Source organism: Camelus bactrianus, chromosome 12 (assembly GCF_048773025.1).
Source record: "Camelus bactrianus isolate YW-2024 breed Bactrian camel chromosome 12, ASM4877302v1, whole genome shotgun sequence".
NCBI lineage: Eukaryota > Metazoa > Chordata > Mammalia > Artiodactyla > Camelidae > Camelus > Camelus bactrianus.
Genome location: NC_133550.1, coordinates 49355773 through 49382554, shown reverse-complemented (window position 1 = coordinate 49382554; position 26782 = coordinate 49355773). Strand labels below are relative to the sequence as shown.

General features: G+C 36.8%; 1 protein-coding gene across 1 annotated transcript in view; it reads left to right on the top strand.

The window, feature by feature from the left end:
- The window catches only part of ACSS3 (acyl-CoA synthetase short chain family member 3), a 133669-nt gene that overhangs the window by 19245 nt on the left and 87642 nt on the right, over positions 1-26782 (top strand). Inside the window, exon 2 of the mRNA XM_010958811.3 lies at positions 12432-12576. Within this exon, the coding sequence (XP_010957113.2) occupies positions 12432-12576 (145 nt within the window). The remainder of the gene's footprint in view (positions 1-12431; positions 12577-26782) is intronic.

The following is a 26782-nucleotide window of genomic DNA, read 5'->3' as shown; positions in this document are numbered from 1 at the left end:
AGTAGAAAAATGTTTTAAAATTATTATTGATAGTCAGTATAATATTGGAGTTGTAATCTGCCCTAGTCTGCTTATAAAATAGTGAATTATTTCCTCTAAAGATTATATGTTCATCACTATTTCAGTGTGTAGATTTAGTGTTTTAATATACAGGTAACCAAACGTATTTATCATCTTTGAATTGTTTTCAGTATATTGGCCTCAGGTTTGTTTAACTTTTGAAAAAGAGTTTGGAGTTTGTTTTTACTTTTTTCCCCTGAAATTGTGTTGAAATGAAGACCCACATAGGAAGTCATCAAGGAAGGAAATTATCATCTAATCCGAGGAAGTAAGCTCGTATCAAAAGGTAACTTATAAATTGGACTTTCTAGTTATTTAATAATGAAAGTGAGCAGAGTCCAGAAATCAGTAGCTGAAAGTAGTACAGGGAGGGTTCCAACACTGTGAATACTAAATATGGTGCTGGAAGAAATGTTCAACAGCTATTTCATGCAAATTGAAATACGGCAGTTTGGGAAAGGGTTTCATAGGGCACACTATTGAAAGTGTATTAAATACATTAAATTCTTGGCACAGGAGGGGGTGGTGGGATTGAGAGGAAGCATTTTAGACTTTACCAATTTAACTTTCCATAGCTGGATAATCAGATTCAGAGTACATGCTATCAATTTTCACCTCTGAAAGAAGACATTTTTTGAGTGTCAGAGTTTTATTTCCTTTTATAATGCTTGAAAGTTGACCTAATACACACATGCTTAAATAAGAAAATTTAGCTCTCCACATAGGAAAGGTTGGTGGTGATGGGTATTCAGGGGAAGAGAGGAATTATGTGAATGTTTGCCAGTAACTTTTCCTGGCATGCAGACCTCAAGACCACGGAGCTTGTCAGGCTCCCTACCTCTTAAACATCTTTCAGACATCCACCCACATTCACTGACCTAGCCCCGCATGGGGGCCAAGTACACACTCCAGTGTAACTCATTTGATGATGGAAGCCAAAGTCAGATACAGCATAGGCTAGAGTTAGATATTAGGAAAGACAGAGAAGATTCAGAGTAGGCTAAAGTGAAGAACAGAAAGAACACAGCTCAAGCCAGATTTTTTTCTTAAGAGCTGAGTCCAGGTTTTTATGCTAGATGTAAGCTAGCATGGGTTGAGGAGGAAAAGGCAAAGGGAGATAGAAAATTATGTTTAAGAAATCTAGATGGAATTTCAAGACCTTTCTTCTTTTCAGAGCTCCTTCTGAAGACCCCCAGTCCCACCTCTGCGAGCTCAGACACTGACTCCTTTGCGAGGAATCTAACATTACTGTAGTGACTATGTAATGACACCTGCTGAAATCCCTCCCATTTTGTTTGCCCTGGAACACATCCTTTGGCCGCTTAAATTATGAAATACAACAATTTTAAAGTTTCTTTGAATTTGTGAAAATTTACGGATCTTAAGAAATTTTGTATCAGGATAAATTAGGTTATGCTGCAGAAATAAACAACCCTCAAATCTTCCTGTTTTAATATAGCCCAGCGTATCTCACTCATGCTTCAAGTTTATCTTGGGTTACCCAGGAGATTTACTCCATGTCGTTATCCTCACTCAGGGACATAAGCTGCAAGTGCCGTTGCCACGTGTAATGTCCTTGGTGCAGGGAGAAGTGGTCAGCCTGCATTTGCTGCCAAAGACTCCTTGCATTACTTCTCTTTCCATGTCATGGGTCATATCAAGCCACATGGCCACGCCCCATTTCTAATGGGTGCGAAAGTGCAGCCTTACAACTGCCCGAAATGAGGACAACTAAAATCATAGGAATGATGACCACAAATTTATAGCAGATCTCTCTATGTGATATGATGGTTCTCTGTAGCTATTTATTATTGACCATTCAGCTACTTAAGGTTGATTCTGGTGAGAAAAATAAAAAGGAGAACAAATTTTTTTATGGCCCAAATTTTAGTTTCTTGAAAGTGAGTTTAGATGTATCCCAAGTATAAGAAATGCTTCTTTTTTACCACAAGTATCAGAAGAATATTTTAAAAAAAGATGATTTTATTAAATTACAATACTTTTTGCTAGTAGTCATTATACTGACCAGTTATACTGATTATGGAGTTGATGATTTAGATCGTGAGGCGAGCCATCTAGACTTGCTAAAATTTAGTGTTATTTAAATATATTTAAACTGTCCATTCAATATATAAATTATGCTCATACAAATCAAATAACACAGGAAGGGTTTATCATATAAAAATATAGACCATCCCTTCTCCATACTGTCCCCTTACTTTCTCTCACCCGTAGTTTACCACTGTTAATATTTTCTGATCCATTTTTCTAGACTCCTTCTTGTCCTTTTATAAAACACAGAGATAAATACATAAGCAACTTTCTTTAGCTAAGTTAAAAGTACATTTTGGACATATATATATATATGTGTGTGTGTGTGTGTGTATATATATCTATATATATCTATATATATCTATATATCTATATATCTATATATATCTATATATATACACACACACACACATATATATATGTCCAAAATGTACTTTTAACTATATATATCTATATATATCTATATCTATATATATATATATAGATATATATATATCTCCTCCTAAATTGCTAAACTAATTTATTTGCTTGCCAGCATTATATGAAAATGCTGGTTTCTTTTCACTCTCACCAAAATTGTATTGTATCTTTACACACACGCTCATTTGAGTTTCAGGATACGGCAAGTAGCTGAATAGAGTACGTTTCAAGATCCAAGCAAGGATCCTTGTTCACTTGTCAGTGAATACAGATTTTGATTGCTGGAGTCTTCCCTCAGTTGTTTGAGGGATAAAGGGGATTTCCAGGTGGCAGTGGTGTGTAGGATTTCTAGACCTCCTGGAAGTTACATAGAGTTTGCTTCTGTTCTGTAGGTCTTAAATCGTCAGGACAGTCATCCATGCAGAAATTCTACTTATTTCAGAAAGTTAGACTATAGGCAGTTAAACTTTTGCATGGTATGTGTGTGTGTGTGTGTGTGTGTGTGTGTGTGTGTGTGTGTGTTTAAGACTTATGTCTTAATTATCCATCTAAATTAATTATCCATCCACCCAAGGTCTATTCTTTATTCCTACCTGTCTCTGATCTGGGAGTTATTGCAGAGTTTTATTGAGAGCATTTTTTTGGTGAGCCTTTGTATTTCCTGCTTAGGGTTTATAGGTTCCTCATGAACATAGAGTATTTTGTGGTCCGGTTCTTTAAATTTCTCTACACCTTTTCCCCCTATTCTTTAACTTAACAGTACATAAAGTGTCACGGAGTTTTTCAGTATCAGTACCCTTGGGTCTGCTAAGGGTTACTGGATGATTTTTATGATTTCTCGTTTTAGAGGTGGCTCTGCTCCTATCCATTTTATATATTAAAAACTTTTTCCACTGTTCTGATCTGGTGGTAGCACCATTTTCTGTGGTTCCATGTTGCTATCAGCTTTTTTTCAGTTTTATAGTTTTCTGTTATTCAGGTGGCCTATGGGGTACATTCAGGTTGCTTGCAATTTTCTGTAGAAGGAATTTGGCACAGGAATGGGGTAGGATAAAGAATATGAAGTTATTTCCTTTCTTCAACAGAACTAAAAGTCGACTGAGTTTAAAAAGAGCTATTCAAAGATTCTACTGGCATAAAATTCGAGTGGTTATAGCTAGAAGTTATACAGCCCTGACAACGATGCTAATGTGTGTCTTTCTTTATGTATAATACTAATACATACAGGAAGGATGGAGCATCACAAATGAAGGTGAACAGTGAGGATTGGTCAGAAAATAACGCTTGGAAAACTGACTACTGATAAGTAAATGAACATGATTGTACTGCTACATCATAATATGTATGTACACACATATATCATACAATACATAATATATATACATACACATACATATCATATAATTGCAATATATAATATATAACAGATATTACATTCAGATTTTATGCATATATGAATAAATTATTGGCACATTTAAGGCATTAATATAAAAAATTGAAGCCAGAAGAGAGTAGTACGAATTATCTTAGAGGAAAAAATTACAAAAGAAAATGAAGAGCTTATTTGACTATGTACAAATTCAAAAGATGTTTATGTCAGGAAATACCATGAATTAAAATTAGTGAATAAACTGAGAAAATAATTTGTAACCATGTCAGACTTAAGTTCAATGTCTTACATAAAGAACTTTAAAATATTGGTCAGACGTTGCATTTAATACTAGTAATCAAATAAACCAAAATTAAAACTATTTTTCACTTCTAAAATTGAAGAAGATTGAGAGTAATCTGTGTTTAGAGGAGTGTGGATAAAATGGATTTTCAGGTAATGCTGATGGTAATATAAATTGATTCAATATTTCCAGAAAGCAATTTAATTATTTGGTATGTATATATGTTTGATTGTATGAATCTTGCTCTCAATTGTAATAATAAAAAAACCAATGTGACCAATATTTCTCTGCAAGAAACATTATCCCAGAATCATTTAAAATGATGGCAATATTGTGAAAAGCAATTTGCAACAATGCAGGATAACTTTGTGCTTTAATAGTGTTGTAGAAGCTATTATTGAATAGCCTTTCAGTGGCATATTATGCCATCATTATACATGTTTTTTGAGAATTTTTCAGGTCCTTAGAGAAAACTCATAATGTACCCTAAAATATAGAGGCAAAATATTTACATATTAAAAAAATAAAAGAAAATACTCCAAAGTATATTTTCTCAGTTTTCTATAGTGAGCATTAGTTATTTTAATAACCTGGGGAGACAAACCATTTAAAACCTGTTCGTGAATTTAGAAGGGGCAGTGAAGAGACAGCACATAGAAGGCATTTAATTGACCTTTACTGAAATGATTTGATTAAAAATGAAATAAGAATCTTGTCATAGTAGAATAATCAAATCTTCGAGCTGGGAGGCCCTTTGCAGGTCACTTAGTCCTGCCATCTACAATAGACCAGTCTTTAAGTTTAGTCAATTTATAGCGGTATATTCATAACCTGTAACCACCTCTGGAACCATGCCAATCAGTTACTTCCTGCAATGCTTCTTGCTTAACATTGCTTGCAGGCCCTTCCCTCTGAATTTCCTTCTTATTGTCCCAAAGGATACCCTTAAAATTCTTTAAATTTCTTAAGAGCATGCTTTAAAAAGAAAATGCTAGGAGCTAGTAATTTAAATATTAAACCACCCCAAATTTGCAAACAATTGAAAAAACATCTAAAGTTCTTTGAGTGTTGCCTGTAGAGGTAGTGCTGTTTGATGTTTACTGGCTTGGTTCTATTATAGGCTGCCTTGAGCAAGTTACTGTCAGATGAGTCTCCTCATATGCAAAATGGAATTTACAATAGTACCCACCTCATAGAGTAGGGTTTTTTTTTTTAATTTAAATATAATTGATGCACAATATTATGTTAGTTTCAGGTGCACAACTCAGTGATCTGACAGTCAAATACATTATGAAATGATCACTGTGATAAGCCTAGTAACTTGTAGCCTTGTCACCATACTAAATTACTACAGTATTATTGTCTATATTAGATTCTTAGGCTGAATACTATATCCTTGTGACTTGTTTATTTTATAACTGGAAGTTTGTATCTCTTAATACACTCCACCTATTTTGCCCAACCCCAACCCGTTCCCTCTGGCAACTACCAGTTTTTTCTCTGTATCTGTCTGTTTCTGTTTTGTTGGTTTATTTGTTTTGTTTTGTAGATTCCATATGTAAGTGAGAACATATGGTATTTATCTTTCTCTGCCTAACTTATTTCATTTAGTATAATCTACTCTGGGTCCATCCATGTTGACCCAAATGACACAATTTCTTTTTTTTTTTTATGCTTGAGTGATATTCCATTGTGTATATACCACATCTTCTTTATCTACTCACCTATTGATGGACATTTAGGTTGCTTCCACATCTTGGCTATTGTAAATAATGCTGCAGCGAACATAGGGGTCCATGTATCTTTTTGAATTAGTGTTTTTATTGTCCAAGTAAACACCCAGAAGTAGAATTGCTGGATTGTATGGTAGTTCTGTTTTTAATTTTTTGAGTAACTTCCATAGTGTTTTCCATAGTGGCTGTACCAACTTACATTCCCATCAACAGTGCATGAAGTTTCCCAGGGTAATTTTTTGATTAGAGGAATTCATACACATGAAATATTGGTCTAGAATAAGGGATCAAGTAATATTACTTAGAGACTTCTAGTTTCAGGATAAGATGGATAAAACGCACTTTTCCTTATTCATCCTGTTAAATACAGCACAAAACCTAGGATATAATATATATAATAAGCTTAAGAAGACTCTGAATGGAAGAGAGAAGAAACCAAATCAGCTAGGAACTTTGGAACATGAGAAATGACATTAAAAGAATAGGAAACTAACTAACTAAATGGCTTCCCTGATGCTAAAGCTGTTTGCTGATTCATTGTGACCTGAAATTCTTGCAACTTGTTTTTCTCTTTTCTCTGACAAACCCCCACCTTTGCTTCACTTGCTCCCAACCTTTCCTGTTTTTTTGTTTTTTTGTTTTTTTTGCTAAACAGCCCCCTACCTTTCCAGTACCCTCTCCACTCCCTATACATTCTTTACCCAGAATAGCTTATTCTTTAATCCAGAAGCTGTGCTCCAGGAAGGTGGTCATGGGCTGACAGCCTCAGAAGAATGAACAGACCTTCTGGAGTTTCTCTGTGATGCTAGGTGGATTCATCAAGATTAAGAACAATATAGTACCCTGGAAAATATCCTGATTGTTGTCACCTTTCTGTTCTATCTGGTTTTTCTATAAAACCTCAGGGCACCAACCCCCAGAGGGATTCACAGTCTCTAGGGCATTAGCCTGCTGTGACCCGCCCCTTGCCTGGCAAAGCAATAAAGCTGTCCTTTTCTATTTCTCCCAAAACTCTGCCTTCTAGTCTCAATTTGGCTATCAGGGTTCAGAGGCCAGTTTTTCGTTAACAATATGGCACTGAGTTCATTGGATTTTCTTTTTTATGATCCTTTTTTTTTTATGTTTCTTTTTTAATTTCATGGGGGGGGTAATTAGGTCTATTTATTTATTTATTTTTACAGGAGGTGCTGGGGATTGAACCCAGGACCTCTTACATGCTAAGCATGCACTCTACCATTTGACCTATACCCTCCCGGATTTTCTTTTTTGCATTATATATCCTAGACTGAGTCCTGGAGAAGCTGGCAACTCAGAAACATCAGTGGGTACAGGAAAAAGAGAAGTCCCAACAAAAGCCTCTCTTTGGGCCTCTCCCAAAAAAGGGGCGTGGGGCAGGGTGCCAGGGTAGAACATTTTTGGACAGTAAGCACCCTAATCCAGTCAAACACCACAGAAAACTCCTTGGCCCCAATTCCATTCTCACCAGTATTAAGGTGGAGTTTGATTCTCCATTCTGGTGGTGGAGAATCTAGACTTCTACTCTTGCCAGGCTGTAACAAGTTGCCCTAAACATTGCCACCTCCCTTGGTGGTGTCAGAGAAGGTGGAGTCAGAGCTTTCATTCCAGCTAAGATAAAGAGGTGAGGAGGCCCTTGCACCTAGCAGTGTCTGTGGAGTTCATGTAAGGAGTCATAATGAGGTGCTGTTCCTCCTTCTCATTTGGGGCGGTGTCATGGAAGCCTAGTGAGATCCTGAACTTTGGCCCTAGCCCAGCACTAAAAAGATACCCCTCACCCACATGAGTGTCAGCAGAGGCCTAATGGGTAGCTGGAACTTACTCCTGAACTTGGCAGTAATGAGTTGTCCCACTGGCAGAGTGTCAGAGAAGAGCTGCTAAAACAGAAGATTTGAATAGAATCATTAAATAAGCTCCAGAATCTCATAATAAAATACCTACAAAGTCCAGGATACAAAGGAGAATCACTTGTCATATCAAGAACCAGGACAATGTCACCTTGAATGAGAAAAGCACTCCATAGATGCCCCTGAGACGACACAGAGACTGAAGCTATCAGGATTTTAAAGCAGCCATCATGAAAATGTTTCAACAAGCAACTTTAAACACATTTGAAACATTTTTTTAAAGTCTCAATAAAGAAATAGAAAGACTCAGCAAAGAAATAAAGATATAAAGAAAAACCAAATGGCAATTTTAGAACTGAAAAATACAATTACTAAAATAAAAACTCCCTAAATGTGTTCAACAGCAGAATGAAAACCAAAAAAGAATCAGTTAACTTGAGGATAGAAAAAATATGTTATTTATAAACGAATGAATGAATATGGTATTGTGGACTAGGGCACCAGTCTGGATGTCTACAGACTTGGATTGCAGGTATGGCTTTCTCCATTTCTTAGTCAAATGTCCTGAGCATTATTTTTTAAAGTCTCTAGTCCCTCAATTTTAAAATAAAATAGTTAAAAACTACCCTCACAAGTATACCTGGATCCTAAATACAATGCTTGTTGAAAATTTACTAGTATTTTTGTTTATTCATTTATCAAATATTTATTGGATGCCTAATATGTGACAAGAGCTATAACTGATCCTCATTCTACAAGGAAAATCTAACAGTCTCTGCTCTCAGGTAGGGTGCAGTATAATGAAGGAAACATTTAAGTAAGTGGACCAGTTATTAATGCAATATGAGAAGTACTATCGTAGAGATACTGTAATCAAGCAGCACCCTATGGAGCCTTCCCCATGTCTTCTGACTGTGTCTTGTTTGTAGAAAAGCTATAGTCTCCCAGGCCTTCCCTGAGTTATAAGAATCTGGCTCAAGAATTAGTGATTGAAAGGATGTAAACATGTAGTGACAAAAGTAGCAGCTGGACCAGGAGAGTTGGTAATAATTTAAACAGTACAGCTAGAGGGCAGTCACAGAATCTTTAGTTCCTCCCTGAAGTATATTGATAACAGTATCTAATGGACATTCCTGAGTTGTTTTAGATACTAAAACCCCAACCAAATGGAAGAAGTTAACTACTTGACAACCATGAGTACATAGTCCCCAGACCTACTGGAGCCTGAGGATTGATAGTGTTGACTCCTGTGACACTGCTATGTTACCTCACCATTAACTGGTGCATGAGCTGATCACACACCCTATTGCTCCCCTCCCTCACCTTCACCTTAAAAACTCTTCCCTGAAACCCATCGCGGAGTTTGGGTCTTTTTGAGCATGAGCCACCCATTCTCCTTACATGGCTCTTGCAATAAACCTTTCTCTGCTCCAACTCTGACGTTTAGGTTTGTTTGGCTTCACTGTGCATTGGGCACCCTAACTTGGGTTTGACAATGATATGTGCACAGGGCTTTGGAACTACTTGGGAGAGGGTGGTGGTAAAGGAGAAGGACAGACACAGAAGTAACAGCTAACTGAATTTAAGGAATTGCACATTTTGTAATTCAGTATAGCTGGAGTGTGGGAAGCTGGATGAGGGAAAATGAAGCTGAATAGATGAATGGGTATTGCATGTCATCTAAAGAAACATAGTTTTTTTCCTGCACTTTATGGAAAGGTATTAAATGAGTTTGAGCACCATTTGATGTGATAATATTTACTTTGAGGAAAGACATTCTAGTAGCTTAGAAATATGACTTGAGAGGACAGGGTAAGGCCTAGGGCAAGGAAATTGATTAGGAAGTGGTAATTGTAATCCAGATTATTAATGTGAGAACTGAACAATTACAGAGATAGATGTGACATTACATATAATTGAATAAATGTAGATAAAGAAGGAATCGAACTTTTGAGTTTCTAAACCTTGCCCTGGGTGCAAGGTGGTCCCTTGAAATATGGAATACAGGAGGAGGAGTGAGTTTGCAATTGGGATGGGGCTGTGGGTTGGAGGTGGGGTGAAAATGATTATAATTTTGGACATACATTATTTCCAAGTAGAGATGTTTAACAGGCTATTGGCTATAAGAGTATGGAGTTCAGAAAGGAGATCAGAGCTGGAGCTAAAGATGGAGGTTGACATCACAGAAGTGTTGAGATCACCCAGGGAACATATGCAGAGTGAGCTAAGAGATGGAAATAGAATGTTAAGAATCACTGTCTATTAAAGATTTGACAAAGGAAGATTTCCTGAAAGACGTTGGTTTCCAAACTGGCCCCCCTTCATGGAGGGCAAGGAGAAACCAAAGAGAGAGGTGTGCCCCTCCAGAATGGCAGGTGGCAGGTTTAATAAGCAAGGAAGCTTGCATATGAGGCATGTCTTGGTTGGCCACAGGATGAGCAGATCTCTGCACTCACCTACCAGCATCTTAAAAGTAGGGGCCTTAACTGGATTCAGTCAAGTATTCAGTCCAAGTGGTCTCAACAACACATTGCTTTCTCAAGGTTATGTCCTTGAAACAACTACTAGTGTGGGGATAGTAGGTGGGACACACTTTCCAAGGACAGGAGGGGCAGTGGGGAGCTTCCTACTGCCTGTCTAGCTCTCAGGTCAACCTGGGGTCACATTCTCTATGTAACCTCCTTCAATAGATATTTAGAAGGAACAAGTAGGAAGTTGGAGAACAATCAGGCAAATGATAACGTGAGTCCTCATGAATGTTTGGAATTAAGTGGGATTTTTTTTTGGTGAAGTGTTAGGGGCATAATTAAATATTGAGCACAAGGAGTGTAGAGTAGGCATTACAGATAAAGAGTGTAATGATATCATCAAGAAGTGCTCCGATGAGTCAGTCTTCCATGTGTCTGAAATGTGTTCTTTTCAGAAACAGAAAAATCAAAACCGAAAAACAAAATGCAAGTAAATATTTTGTGGGGAAATTCTATGAAATATCTCTCCTATTTTTGCCAAAATGTTGTGTCAGATTTACATTTTTCTTGGCATATTAGTTACTTACGGCCACATTTATGCTGCATTTCAAGTTACCATAAAAATCTCCAAATCAGAAGATATTTATTAATTGGTTAATCTGTAGGTTGTCATGGAATCAGCTGATCTGGGATGGGAATGGCTGAAACAGTTGCTCTAAGACATCTCTCTGGCTGGGTTGGGCTCCTTGCTTCTTTTGGACTCTGCTCCCACCTGCAAATATCCGTCTGGGCACCAGGCTGAGGAGGAGGCAGCAGTCATTTCTGGGGTCTCCTCTCCTGGAGAAAGTGGAGGTGCAGGAGAGCAAGCCCAATCGCGCTAAGAGCTTTCAAACAGGTGCATGCATTGTCTGCTGATTAGCCAAAGCGAGTCACATGGATGACCCCCAAATCAAGGGAAGTATTCTCCACTGATAGAGATGGAGGCAAGAGGAAGAGACAAAATATTTTTAATAGAAGTAGAGGTGAGGGGAAAAGACAGTGATTTTGAATAAACATCAATCTATCACACTTGGCAATTCAGAATTTTTACATTAATTACTTACTGTGCTGGATTGTAAAGTCATCATATTTTCTGTTAGTGGAGTGTGTAAGGTCATTTGATGCTGGTTAATTGATCCTTCCTCCTGCTGCCTTCTGTATCTATTATTTCTTAATGCTGCCGTTTGTATCTATAGGTGTTCTTAATTCCCTGCTTCATTTCACACAGGGCTCTTTGAGTAAAGACCCGAAGGTGATACTCAGCTATTTAACAGGACTTTTTCTTATTGCTTCAATATTTTCTTCCTGTTATTTTGAAATGTTATAATATTTGCTTGTCTGACATTGAGACAAATGGTATTTTTTACCTAATACCCTCCTCCTAAAGAAAAGTGGCAAATTCAAAACTTTTTCTTTCTGGAAAATGAGCTATAATTTTCTTAAAGATGATCTCTTTCTATCTACATTATGTTTTTTATTTTCAAAGGGATGCATTCAGAAATTAGGAGATAAAGAGTACTGAATTGAACAGTTTTTAAACTTTATTAACATTTTATGTGCAGGTTGATTCTTTACTCAAATTATGAAGCATTTCAAACATGCAGAATAGAACTTACCTATTCCTTGTGAAATTGGAGGCATCATATTTAATTGAAACAGACAAATAAGACATATATATATCTTTCAAAAAAGAAGTGATTTTTCCAGTAAGTTTTTCTTTTTACAGCAGGTACTCAGACTTCAGTCATGCATCTACCGTTTGCCCTCCTGGCTTAATGCGTCTGTGCTGCACTTCTGTGCGATTCATTCCATCCATGTAAAGTAGATTCTTTGGTGCTGTGTGCTCTAATTTCATCCTCAGTAATAAAATCCAAAAAAATTGTCACCTTGAAGTGCAAGGTATATTTTCTTCCTGCGCTCATGAAAATAAATAGATATTTATTAAAATTAAGTTGTCATTTCTACCTTCTTAAATAGTTTACGGCCATAATTACCTGGTAGAACATTCCCCGGGCAACACTGTTTTTAAGGGCAGCTCTGCCAAAGTAGAACAATAAGAACCTAGTTAAGCAACAATATATTTTGAAAGGAGTCGCTAACGTTTACTTTCCAATTATTTTTCAGGTTTGTTGAAGGGATGCTTAACATCTGTTACAATGCCATCGATCGTCATATTGAAAATGGTAAAGGAGATAAGATTGCTATCATTTATGACAGTCCTGTCACAGATACTAAAGCCACTATTACCTATAAAGAAGTCCTGGAGCAGGTAATATCATAAACTTTCTATATATGCTATTTGGAAATCATACAGAAATTATTTAAATGGCATATGTTCTCATTGAATAACCTTAGTTCTCTTGATTCATTGACATGTTACTATACTTTTGGTGCACACTGGAAATAAACATAGGTGTGTTCATACATTTAAAGTGTTTTTATCCCTTCCATTTATATTTTACAGTACCAGAAGATACTTATTTTACAGAGAGAGGTTAACAAATCTCTAAGAACGTGCTTATATTCTCAGTAGCCTTTGTTTTCCATCCACATTGCCGTCACCTTTGTCCAGCCACTGTTTATGGCTCTTGTACTATTGAAGCAGTCTCTAACTGTCCTATAACCAGGCTGCTCTTGTCAGATCGTCACCTAAAGTGACACTGGGGTTTTCGTCCAAAGAAACAACATATTTCTCTACCCCACTTAAAAATCTTTTCCTTAAGTTTACTGTTATTCAGAAAGCAAAATCTGGACACCTGTGATGAATAAGACACTTTGGAATCTGATCACAGCATCCTTCCAAGCTTCATTTCCCTACATTCTTGGCCATGAACACAACTCTTTTTGACCCTAGATGTCCTGTCACTCCCTCAGGCACTCCTGGCCCTTTAAAGCTCTCTGCACATGCTCACTTCTTTCCCTTATTTGCTCATTTTTAATTCTTTCCCATCTGGGTAGTTCTCAGGTGAGTCATGATATTGACAGATGAGTTATGAGATTTTTTTTTTCTTTTAATATTAGGGTAGAAATGAGATTTCATAAGTAATTATAAAAGTATTTGGGTATTGTGGATGTGGGAGAATTATTCTAGCTCTGTGAGGACACTTATTTGTATATGATTTGAGGGGAGGTATATATAGTAGAGGGCAATAGCCTTGACACTGTTGACATTTTAGGCCAGGTAATTCTTTATTTCAGGGGACTGTTATGTACATTGTAGGATATTTAGCAGCATTCCTCATCTCCACCCATTATACCCATTATATGCACTACTCTTCCAGTCATAATGATCAAAAATGTCTACAAATGCTGCTGAAATATCCCTGGGGTGGCAAGGTCACCACTAGTTGAGAACCACTAGTTGAGCAGAGCATGCTAGGGTTTAGAAGCCTTTGCTTTATGAGAAGGCTTTTTGAATGAATTCTTTTATTTTGCCTTATAAAAAAAACACATTTAGGGTTGCCATTCAATTTTTAGAGCATCTGGTCAACTCTCCTGACTCTCTGGAGCTATATGCATTTTGCATCAGCAGTATTCCTCTTTAGCCTGCTAAGAGATTTCGAGAGAGGCAAATGAGATGCAGCAATTACTGCCCCAACCCTGAGTTGCTACAAAACAGTCAAGAAAGAAAACGAGGTGGTTTTGCTCAGGCTGGGTATCAGCCTGGCGGCAGCAACAAATTCTAACTTCAGCTGATTTGAATATAAGAGGAATTTATGAACAGGGGAGACTTAACTAGGCTGAGAGAAAATGGCACACCCCAAGGAAGAAGAGGCAGTGGTGGAGAGTTAAGGAGAACCCGCAAATTGTCTGGTAACTAGACCTGCTGACTTGACTTCTAGATTGACAGAGTAGGAATATCTAGTTGGCTAGATTCAGGTTTCATGCCTAATGTACCAGACACTGGGGAGGAAATGTCTTGTTGTGTTTTGATTTCATGGTAGGAATGGACTCCTCCTAGGACTCATACTAGGGGAATTCTAATCCAGCAAGAAGGGAGTTCAAATGTTGGGCAGCAGACTACAGAACAAAGGAAAATTAATGTGGCAAGTATACTGTTGGGAACTTTTCGTTGTTCTGTAAGTGGGAACTGTGTATTTTCAGGATGAATTATACAGAGAGAGAGAGCTCACACTGGGGCTGAGGAGGAAAGAAACTGTTACCAAGTGACCTTGTTATTCATCTGAGGCATGTTTTGTTATGAGATAGCATTAATTTCCTGATAACTTGTTACACTTTGTGTTTTATTATAGGTTGCATTTTTAGCTTTAGGTAACTAATTTTAGTCTATGTTTAAAAGCTTAATCCTATGATTTGAGCATATTACCACAGTCACCTTTATTAATAATTAAGACAGGCTAATATTAAGATACTGGATTGATATACTGATTAGGAAGCTTATTGATATATTATAAAAATGGTGTCTATATCACCATATTGAATTTAATGATGTTACAACCAAGCATCAGAGTCAAAGAAAATGCTTTAGAAACATAAAATAGGAAGAGTTAAATAATGGTTGTTGCTATTCTCATTTTCTGTTGTTTTCTTTTTAATCAGTATGTACATACGATAAATACACCATCTATTTTGCTTAAAAGCCATTCTGCTAACTCATCTTGATTTTCTGATATTGAGTCTAGACTCAGACCCTTTTGAGGTTTGTGCTGGTTCATTGGTTTCAGTTTAGCCTGACATCAAAGTACTTAAAAGGCCTGTTTCTCTCACCTGCTGACAGCTTCAGATTCCCCAGGCTTTTCTTCTCTAAAGTACTAAAGGAAGGACTGTTAGGAAAGAGGGAGGCATTGTGCTCCACTTTGATCACCTCTCCTGGTTCCCTGTGGCTTTTATTTTACTAAGTAGAGAGGACCGAGAAAGAAAGATTTAATGGGTAATGCTGTTGAGAACAAACAAAAAGAAGTGCCTTTGTACTTGTGTTAATCTCCCCTGTCTCATTTCTGTTGGGAGTTTCTGCTTAGGTAAAACTTAAGTTAGCATTTCTTGCTTAATTAGTGAACCAAGAAATTTTAGGCTAAAGTGTTTCAGTGGCGTGAAGGATCTGGTGATTTTACAGAATGATACAGAAGTAGAACTTTTCCCAAACTGTCATCTTTTTATGCAAAGCTGATAATTAAACCACCCCTCTATTAAGATTTTTTTGTAGAGAGATTTGGCCTGGTTCAAGATCTCTTGCTGCATTCAACACAAACTTGTTTTGTACCCAAACCCTGTTAGGAACAAGGGGTCCGGGTAAATGGGCTCATTGTTTCTTTTTAAGGAGCTAAAAAACCATGAAAACCTAACAGAGGTTCTGCGGGGTATTGTTATATTGTGTGTTACATTTTGTGGAAACACATGGGAAGGCACCCAACTCAGAATAGGGCATGGGAAGGCTTTTGGGAGAGTCAGCGTCTAAAATTAGCCCAAAGCACCAAAAGTGGGGAGAGACACGGTGAGGAGAGGGAGGGTCCTGGGGACAGAAGGAATGGCACATGCAGAGGTACTGGAAGGAGGGAATCCAGGGCCTGCACGGTGGCTTCAGCATAAGCGCAGCAGCAGCGGGGGAAGGAGACTGGGCTCCAGCGAGCCAGACTCGGGGACTCTCAGTGCCACACTATGGATTTGTACTTTATCCTAAGGGCGGTGGAAGGAAGAGAAAAAGAGCCAGTGCCCCTCCCTGTGAGCTGTGGTTCTGTGTGGTCTGGCTCCCGTGACCTACTTCCCAGCCCCACTGCACTGCGCACCCCGCCCCCACCTCTTGCCGTCCGCTCTCCCCGCTTACACCCCTCCCACCTTACAGCCCTTGTACTTGCCTGCCTTCTGCTTGGGGTGGTTCTTCCAGACATCTTAGGGTTCCTGGTACCCGGATGCTGCTGCTTTCTCAGTGAGATCTTCCTTGGCCACATTAAATACAGAGGTTCCCAGCCAGACTTCATGCTTCTCTTTTCTGCTTTCTTTTAAAAATTTAACCGTTTATTTATTACTCAGTCCCATCCTTTGTATTTTACTCATCTATCTTCTTTAGTGTTGTTTCTTCTTCTACTATGTCAGTTCCATGAGGGTAGGGGATTTTTGTTTGGTCACAGGATAGTGCCTGGCATGTAGTAAACGTTTGTTGAATGATGAATGAATGAATGAAATACCATTTAGAATTTCTAAGTGACTCTAGCTTCTTTTATGGCAGGAACTGCTTATCTTTGAATGGTGTCAGTAGCAGGACTTGATCTTCTTTCCCAATAGTTTCTCACTTCTCACCAACTGTGAAGAAATTGAGTTTATTTATATTTCGCTCAGTAGATCAAGATGAATATTTCTTCCTTGAATTTCCCGCACCTACAACTCAGATCTGCATTCCAGGAGACATGTGTTTATTGTGTTCTTCTCTTCACTCTTTTCAAGTTAGTTGTTATATCAAACCTCAGTGAAATAAAGGAGTGTGTGTAAGTTTATGTTTGCAAGTGTGTGTATAGATTGTATACAGTATTCATCATTCATCATCATACAGTATTCATCAAATTCCTTCTTTGAGTTTATTTTCTCCATATCTAATTTTGTTTTGAATTTACCTCTGTATGTGGTGAGTTTGCTTTTTCAGGTATTCAAGCAATTATGAATTTTTATGTATCTATTCACTAAATAAAAATATGAACCCCTAAAGGGCATTTCAGAAATTTTCATGAATATATATATACACACACACAGGGAAATTTGGTGAAACTTACTATGTACTAAGTTGTCCTGATTTAATTCAAACTGAAAGTGTCTATTATCTCTATTAAGGTAATTTTTGAAATATAATTATGGCAGTGACTGTAATTATGAGGACTGAATAATTTAGAGAAGAAAATTACTCTGAAATCAGGGGCCATGACCCATGAGAAGTCCTTTCTCCAACCCCTGCCCTTTAGGGAGCTCTTTTCAAAATGTGAAGTCCATCTTGTCAGAAACATGTCAGGGTAGGATAATCTGATATTTTTTTGTCTGTAACATCATCAATATTTACTGAGGCAAAACCCTAAAACACAAAAATCAGAACATGTAGACATTGAGCCCCACCAGAGTTTGCCTTCTTGAGGAGAAAATGTACAACTGTGCATATGATTAGTTTTCTTTCCTTAAACTTCCTAAATAACCAATAACTACTTCAGTTGTGTTACGCCACTGTGCCACTAAGAAAGTGGTGTCTCTGTCAGGTAGATTACCTTTTCCATGCTTGGCAAATCAATGAATGAGGCTAGAATGAGATCGAATTTATAATGGTTTATGTGTTTTCCTAGCATGCAGTTTTTAAAATTTATATTGAAATGTAATATACATTTAAATGAGTGCACAGGTCATCGGTATAAACATGTTAGATTTTCACAAACAGAACACATCCATGTCACCAGACCAGGAGACAGAATATTCCCACCTTGAGAAGGACTCACACCTCCTTTTGGTCATTTCTCAGCACTCATGTGGTTGTTATTCAGACATCTAAACACCATCTGTGATGAGGTTTACTTGCTTTTTAAAACTTTGTATAAACTGCATAATACTATGTACTCATTTGTGTTTGGCTTTCTTTTCATTCAACTTTTTGTTTTTGAGATTCTTCCATTTCGTTGCAGGAGATTATATTTTGGTCACTTGCGTCATGACTAGTTTGGGGACTATTACGAATAATGCTGATATGAACATATTTGTGTACAAAATTTGGTGGCAATGTATGTGCATTTGTTTTGGGGATGTACTTAGGAGTGAGATGGCTGACATATAGGGCAGGCATATGCTTGGTTTACATAGATAGGGCTAAACAATTTTCCAGAGTAGTTGTACCAACTTACATTCCCACTCATGGTGTATGAGAATGCCAGTTGCCAACACTTGGTGTTGACAATACCAAGTCTTTTTTAATTTGAGCCCTTCGAGTGAATGTGCAGCGCTATTGCCTTGTAGCTTTAATTTCCTTGTGGCCAGTGCAGTTGAGCTCCTTTTCCTATGCTTGTGGGCCATTTGTTGTTCGACTTTCCAGAAGTGCCCATTCATACCTTTCATCCATTCTTTTTCCTATTGGATTGTTACCATGTTAGCAAGTTTTGGTGAGAGACTTTCTCACAGTTGAAGAGGATACCTTATCAATATTTGGAAACCTTAAGGAGAAAAAATGAAGATTCTTTAAGTGCAAGTGTTGTTGCTTAAGTGGTTTTAAAAATCTAAAGATGAGGACATTGTCCTCTGTTTTAAAATTAATTAATGACAAAATCTACAGTCTTCCAGTCTTGACTAGATATCCTTGGAAGGAAATTAGGAAGCAAATGCCTTCCAGAAGAATATCTTAAAGCAGGAAGCATGAGCCCCAGGGTTAAGACTGTAAATGATCTAATGAAGGTGATGCTGTGTTGTTAGTACTTTTATTAACTTTAAAAGTCTGTAGTTATGTTGATTTTTGAGTGGTCTGTCTTAACCTAATTTTCCCATAAGCCTCATTATTTTTGTGAGCTAATTTGTACACTGCAAAGCAACGTGATGTGGTTTCCCAGAAACACATTTCATTGGAAATTGAAGATGGGTGTAAACCAACTGTTGATTCAAATTTTAATCAAAATTGTAACTGGAACCTTATTTGAGCAACTTTTCAATTAATGAAATTTAAGGTAAATTCTGAAAGTACTCCATATAAAGAAGATAAGTATTCGACCAATTTAAATAGATAGTAATGGAAGGAAAACATGAGAAAACAACATCTTGGTATTTCCTAGCTTCCTTTTTCCATGTTCACAGCTATGTATTCAAAACGAAATTGTCTGAAGATAGTATTTGTAGCAATTCAAAATAGCAACAAGACAAGCAATCCCCTTGAATTTTCTCAGTCAGATTTTTAGAGAGATTACGTTGTTTCTGAAAGCAGGATTACTGTTTGAAGTGTAAATTCACTTCTTTTCACTTCCCCTAATGCTAGATGTTATCTCACCAAACTTTGAAGTCCAGACTACTTTACGTATATACTTACACTTTCTCCCAGCACTGGCTCATTCTTGCCTTCTATATTACTTAGTGTATTACTATAGTACTCAGTGTATTACTTAGTGTATATTATTGGTGTACCTACTTATTTATTAATGTACTTCCTGACCAGAGTAAAAGCGCCGAGAGAATAGAATATTTAATTAATTAATTAATTTGTTTGTTTGTTTATTTTATCTATGCAGTGCCTAATACAGGCCTCAGAGCATAAGCTCATACTACAGACTGAATGAATTCACGAATAGAACATTTAATAGCTCTTTCATTCAAAAGTAAAAAAAAAAAATTTAATCCTTGTCTAAGAGAAATAATTATTTCCAGAAATATCACTTGTCTCCACATTGCAATTTTATTTTTACGTTGGGAAATTTAAAAATTTTAATAAGGTGAGAATATTCCTTATTTTCATGCATTGTGTGGCTGTGAAGGCTTATATCTTTCTGCATCTAAAGCTCTGCTTCAGCCATTTACCTTACTTGGCCATTTTGGAAACGTGGAAGTCCAGTCCATAGTTTTTATTCTTTACGTTTGCTTAATGAATTTATTTCTGTCATTTATTGTTAGGTTCTTATTGGATGATTTGTCTTATCTTTGGGCTGGTTCACTTCTGACGTTTCTGAAAGTTAACTCGATGAAATCAGAAGACTATATGCTTTGAATTTATTTTCTTGGACTAGAATGATGATGGGGCCAAATTTATTTATTTATTTATTCAAAACATACTTTTAGGACACCTAATAGATATCGACACTACTGGATGCCATGGATTGCAGTAGTGAACAATACAGTCTTTGCCCACAGGAAGGTTGCGTTCTAATTGGGGAGATATGTCATGAATAAAAATATGATACAATATAAGTGAAAATATAACACAATTTAAGTGAAGAAAAATAAAAGGCGAGAGAGTGACTTGGGCTGACTTTCTTTATAGGTTTGTAGAAAATTCACTTATCCCTGGGGAGATGACCCAGTGAGATAGACTCAAATAAAGGCTGGGAGGGACCATGTGAACATTTGGATGAAAATTCTATTAGAGAAAGGGTGGAAGCAAGAATAGACTTGGACCACAGTGGAGAGCCAGCAGGCTGGTGATGAGAGAAGAGTGGTAGAAGGTGAGAATGGGGAGTATATAGAAGTCAGGTCATGTAAGAATTTACAGGCCATAGTGAAGACTATATTTTATTCTAAGTATGACTATAGGTTCCATATTATTAAAGGTATCACTCTGGTGTCTCTGAAGGAGAGGAGAGCATAGTGGGCAACATTGGAAACCAGGAGATGACAAGTGGTCCAGGAGGGAAATGAATGGGCATCACTTAGCTTAAATCCCCTTAACAATAGCAGCATGTGTCTGCCCGTGGGCAATTAAAGGTTAAGATTGGGTTTGTGCCATAGGATTCTGGAAGCTATTCCATTTATGTGTTTTATTTTGGATCTCTGGCTACACCTACTGGATTGAGAAAAGTCTGGTTCAGCCTACTGGAAAGCAGTCACCGGTAGATACTCTGCTTGCTCTCCATCTTTTGAGGTGCTTTTGTGTAGTACCATGAGGGGAGGTTTCTGTATCATTTCAAACAGAATTCTGGGAAAAGAAGACTCTTTGTTAGAAGTGCTTTAGTTCTCTTTCTTTCAGTTATATTCCCCCCAAAAAGTATTTGAATAGTTATCATCATTAAGCATTTCCTAATGATTGATATATTAAACAAAAATCTTTTAAATTTTAGGTTGAAGGCTAAGCTGATGAAACAAAGATACTAAGTAATATAGCGACTTAAAATTTTTAAAATACATTTCTTTCAAGAGACGATGAGTTTCAGTTTGTCATGACTCAGATTAAATGTTACTGCACCTTCATTCCCTGGTTCATTGCCCTCATCTGCATCGCTGAAGCTGAGGCCAAGGCATGTGTGTCCCAACTCTTGGGATGGTGGAAGAGGATGTAGAGGATCAGACCTTCTATGTTTTAAAGCCCATACTCAGAAATGTCATCCATGATCTCCCTGTCCATCCTATTTGGTGACCAGCTTCAAGGAAGCCTAGACGATGTAGTGTAGCTGGATGGGTTTAGATGACCAATTAGGAGTTTCTACCACAAATACTTTTTCATTTAGTAGGCAAAATAAATACCAGATTTTATATGTAAATAATTGTAACCTGTTAATGTCAATAAATAACTGACATTTTATTTGACAATAAATAATTGTTCAGGGAGACAAATAATAGCTGAAAACAAGGTCTCATAGGTGATATGCAAGAAATAGAGAAGGAAGACATACATTGAATGTTTCTTGTATTAGGCAGTGGGCCAGAAAGATGAATAAAATATGATTTCTGCCCTCCAGGAGTTCTTAGTTTGCCTGGTGAGAAAAATGCAAAAGTAATTGTGTATAATATAACAATAAAGCTTTGTGCATTTGCAGTACAGAGGAAGGAGAGAGCAACCTGGCCCTGGTGGTTCAGAGAAGGCTTTGCTTGGGAAGTGATGCATTAGTTAGGTCATGAAAGAAAGACATATGGGCCCTCTATACAGGTGGCATCCCTACAGGTGTCCCTGAAGGGAGGGATTTATCCAAGAGTTGGATCTGACATAGTTAGTGATGCAGGTGAGCACTGTGAAGGCAGAACTGTCTTTGTAGGTCTAAATTAGGCCAACAAGATGAATTAAATGGGAAACCAAGTAGAAAGATTGTTGAAGAATAAAGGAGAGAGAGACAGACAGTTATTAAAGTCAAGGAGGGACAGAGCAGAAAAAGAAAAAATATGTTTCTACAGGTGAAAAGTGTGAGGAATTGGTAACAATTACTATTTTGTCTGTTGAATGGCACCTGCACATGTTGTATGTACGGTCAGCAACTTGAGGACAGCTGAGTACATCAACTTTCAGTTTCTGACCTTTAATAATAAATGCATGAAACTAGAAAATTACTTGACCTGACATAATTTTCATAGCAAGTAGAGGATAAAGCTAATTAACATAAATTGAAGGCATTAATTGGCTTAAGTGATGCAAATACAAATATGAGGATAGACTCATATTTCAAGTGTATGAGATGAAATATTTTTCATATAAAACTTCTTGAAATCCATAAATGTATAGACATGGGAAATAATGCTATTAATATTAGTTTAATCCATTTGACAGTTTTATGCTCACATTTTTGCCATTTGTAATAATTATGTAAAATATATTTTAGTAAATCAATGCGTGTTGCATTCAGTAGAATTATTGAGAAGATTAGAGATCTTGGGGAAATTGTTCATTTGCTCATGCTGTACTTGATATAAGATAATTTTGTTTCCATTACAAAGCTGAATTATGTTACCTTTATCATATATAGTTTTATGGGAAATTTGATCTATTTATGGATATTTATGATAAATTCTTGGCTTGTGTGATGATCTATGTTGCTGTGTTTATTAGTTACCATTGATACATTATATTTGTGAATTTTTGATTTTTTAAATATTTGTATGGCTCTTTTATTTTGAGTGATGTTAATACTGTTGGGAACAGAACCAACCATTGCAATAATCTCATGTCCTTATTCCGCTCCTGGGGTATTTAGCAATTTCTCTGTGAGACTTTTGTGTGTATTGATTGACTTTTTGGATATAATGACCAGCAAAACCGTAAAAGTTAACAGGACACAGGCAAATTCTGGGAAGTGGGATTGGTGTACCCAGAGTAGTTGTCATGTTTATGTAATAGCTGTAAAAATGCTTGGTGTGTTGGTTTAGTTGAAGTGTCGATTAAATCATCAGTGCAGGATTGATCTAAATGATGCAAGGTTCCTGTTGACATCTCTTGCTTCTTTTATATTTGTGTTTCTTTATGAGAAGATAATCAAAGAAACCATTTTTTTCCCTCTCAAAATTGTGAGACATAAAAACAATTCAGAAAGAAAAAGCATTCTTACATACTTTTTGTATTGACTTAAATCATATTTATTTTAATGTGCAATTAAAACTAGGTTTTAATATCCTCTCTTTACAGCTCAATACATATATAAAGCCTTATATGATTTATAAATAGGATCAAAACAAATCTACAAAGTCAGTCAAGCTAAGATTGACAATATTGATTTCATATAGTGAGGGATGTCAGGGTTGAACTAAATGGCTGATTGCAACGTGCTTCTGGTTTGAGTGCTATGGCCTGGGGTCCTTTGAGTTTGGCAGCATGTTCTCTGTGATGCCTCAGTTTTCTAGTTACATAGTAGTGCTTTTGATTCTGTAAAGCCTTTTATTATATAATGCACTGTGGCATCTGGCTTTTACTTAATATGCATGAGATCATAAGAAAAAAAATACAAATAAATACAGTGAAATTGCATGAGTTCTCATATAATCCAGAATATGCTTTGCTTTATTAGGTTTTAAAAGTTGTCAGCAAAATTAAAGCACAAAGTTTAAAAATTCTCATAGAGAACTCATGGACCCTGAGAATATTTCCACAGGCCCCAGTGTGAGAATCACAAACATTAAACAATTTATTAGACCAAGAGAAAGGACTCTGGCTTTATTGACAGCATGACTTAATGCCACTTAAAAAATATATTCTCCACTAATTTTTTAATATAGTGTTTATGGCAGCCACATAGTAATTGTTTTAAAATAACTCTGTTTTACAGTTTGCACTGTTTACAATTATATGAGCAAATAGATAGAACAATAATTGCTATCATAACCTTTATGTTCACTGAAGAATACAGCCATAATTAGATGACTTACATTAATTTGTATTGAATTAAATGTTCCTTATTAATAGAGCATAGTAGCTCTGTATCTTTTTAAACATAAACTTGGAAAAATGTGTATGTGGTTAACATCCACATTATGCTAGATTTTTTTAGAACTTCTGTATAAAGACATGTGAGTGCAAAATTGTGAAAAGTGACTTCTCTAATAGCGAAATTTTCTATTCCACTTTAGTCTAGGTAGGTTATATTTCTGAAAACATAATAAAACTTGCTTCAGGACTTGGCATATTTCCTTTAGAAATGCTCTAGGAAGCATACAGAAAGTAATCCACTTTGAATGGAACTATGCTTTAACAATTCCTTTGAGAGCCCTTTAATTGAAATCCGTGTGGTGGTTCCCCATATATCTCTGAGTGGTTCTTTTCTGAGTGGTGCTTGTGTTCCCATCTAGCTACCAAAGCGCTTAACACATAACATAGCTGGAATACAGTACATTAGCAGAGAAAAATAATAAAGTCAATATTCTTGTAATACTCAGAATTCAGGAATTTAGGGAGGAAAATAAAATGAATACTATTAAACTAAAAGTTGTTGGAAATATTGGTGCTAGAGAAAAGCAGGTTCAATTAGAGGAAGATGGAGGGATGGATAGAGACCAATGAGTGGATTTTGAGAGGTCTTTCTGAGCGTTTTAAAGCGTTCCATAGGTTGATGCTACTGTGGAGGAGGCAGGTGGAGGGGGTCTGTAAGGAAGAGATGGGATAAGCTGGGAGGTGGGGTGAACAGAGAAGGGAAAGGGGACATCGTGTAATGTCCCAAGGACAAAAGAGGACCTGTGAGGAACAGCTGGAAATAGATGCGTGCGGGAACTCTGGAGTTTGGCCTTTTTTGGTGGTTGGAAGGTGGGGAAAGGGTCAAGATCAAATGTAAATTGGGGCTCATAACTTTCAAAGTGTCTGTTTTAAAGCTCCGGTATTTTCATACAATGCAACCAAACCACATTTTCAGACAGTCTGCATTTTTAGACACGTCATTTTATTACGATAGTTTTAAATGGTTCTGATAGTGTGTTGTCACTACTGAAGGGTTCCTTCTGTTTTTACCGCTTGGCTATCTTGGTTAGATTCTTTACTTGAACAACACAACTCTCTTGCTAATATCCTTACTTGTCTTACGCCGTCTTATTCCATCCCACCTCTGTGGCAGAACTCCAGATGTGGGTCAATCCAATTCTTTACTGTTTTCATTCCTGTATCTTAGTATGGTAAATTCTGTTGGAGAAAAATCACTTAACTACAAATATGGGTTTACTGTAACTGCACAGTCCCTGGTAGCCATTGGGACTTTGGTGCCGTATGTTACTTCTTTTTCTTTTCTTTAAAAAAATTTTGGGGGGTACGTAATTAGGTTTATTTATTTATTGTAATGGAGGTACTGGGATTGAACCCAGGACCTCATGCATGCTAGGCATGTGCTGTACCACTGAGCTATACCCACCTGCCCCCTTAATTTTCTTCTTCAGCATTTCTTCAGTAAGTTTTGTCTTTTGCCCTCCAAAGTCTATTTTAAACTTCCGAGCTTCCCGTTTCCCTGCCTCAAGCTTAGCAGGGAATATTAATTCAATCCCAGGAACCAACTTTGTGAATTAAGTCACTTTCCAACCAGTTGTTAAAACCAAAACTTTGGACCCATTCTTAAACTTCCCTTCCTCCTACTACTCCCTGCATCCTTCAACTGTCAGCCCCAATACAGTCTACACTAAGTATTTCTCAAATCATATCATTTACTTTTATACCCATTGTCATAAATGCTAGATCTTGCAATAAACGTTGCATTGTGAGAATAAGGAAAGTACCTACTTCTGCAGACGACTTAATGCTTTTGAATTATTACACATTGTTCTTAGGATAAATCTAAACTTAACAGAGCTTAACAAGGCTCTAAAGGATATATAATGCTGAGTCTCTATACCTTTCCAGCCCATCTCACAACCCTCTTCACCCTGAATTCTTCCTCTATCCATTCTGAAATGCCTGTACTTTCTCAGGCAAATGTCTGATCCTAATAGCAAATGTCGTGAGGATCAGGAACTTTGGCAGAAACTATAAATGAGTAAAAGCAAGAGGAAGTCTTTATTACTTGACCATTATTGCCTAGAGTGGAAAGAGGTTAAAGTGGTAAAATGTGGAGGCAGTCATTAATTATTCTTTTCTATATACTCTCTTTCCTTTTTATTACACGCGCTGTAGTCATGTCATGAGTAAATGGTCGGCATCAGTTACAGTTTCCATTCTTTTAGACCTTGGACTTCCCCTTGATGTAGTATTATTTTCTCTGTCAACAATGGCCTGACTGTTAAATACAAGTGCTGTTTTAAAACGAGCAAGGCATCTTTTTCAAGATGTGATAAATTTTGATGATCTACTTGTAAATCGTAGCATATGAATATTAAAGAAATGGAAGAACATATTTCTTATCAAGTCTATGAGCGCATACGCATAGAGAAATGTAGGATTGAACTAATTTTCTGTGAAATATAGTTTGAAAATCACATTGCTCTTGAAAGCACAGAGATTATTGAAATTGTGGTTATTCTGAGCCTGAACTAAATGGATTAAACAATTCTCCATTTCATGTTGCTTGCAAATACATAGTCTTTAAATGACCAAATATTGATTGAAACCTACTTGTGAAGAAAAGGGGAATGAGAAAAATGATTATTCTGAGTAATGATACTTACTTCTTCATTTGGAAGACTTATTTGAGAAG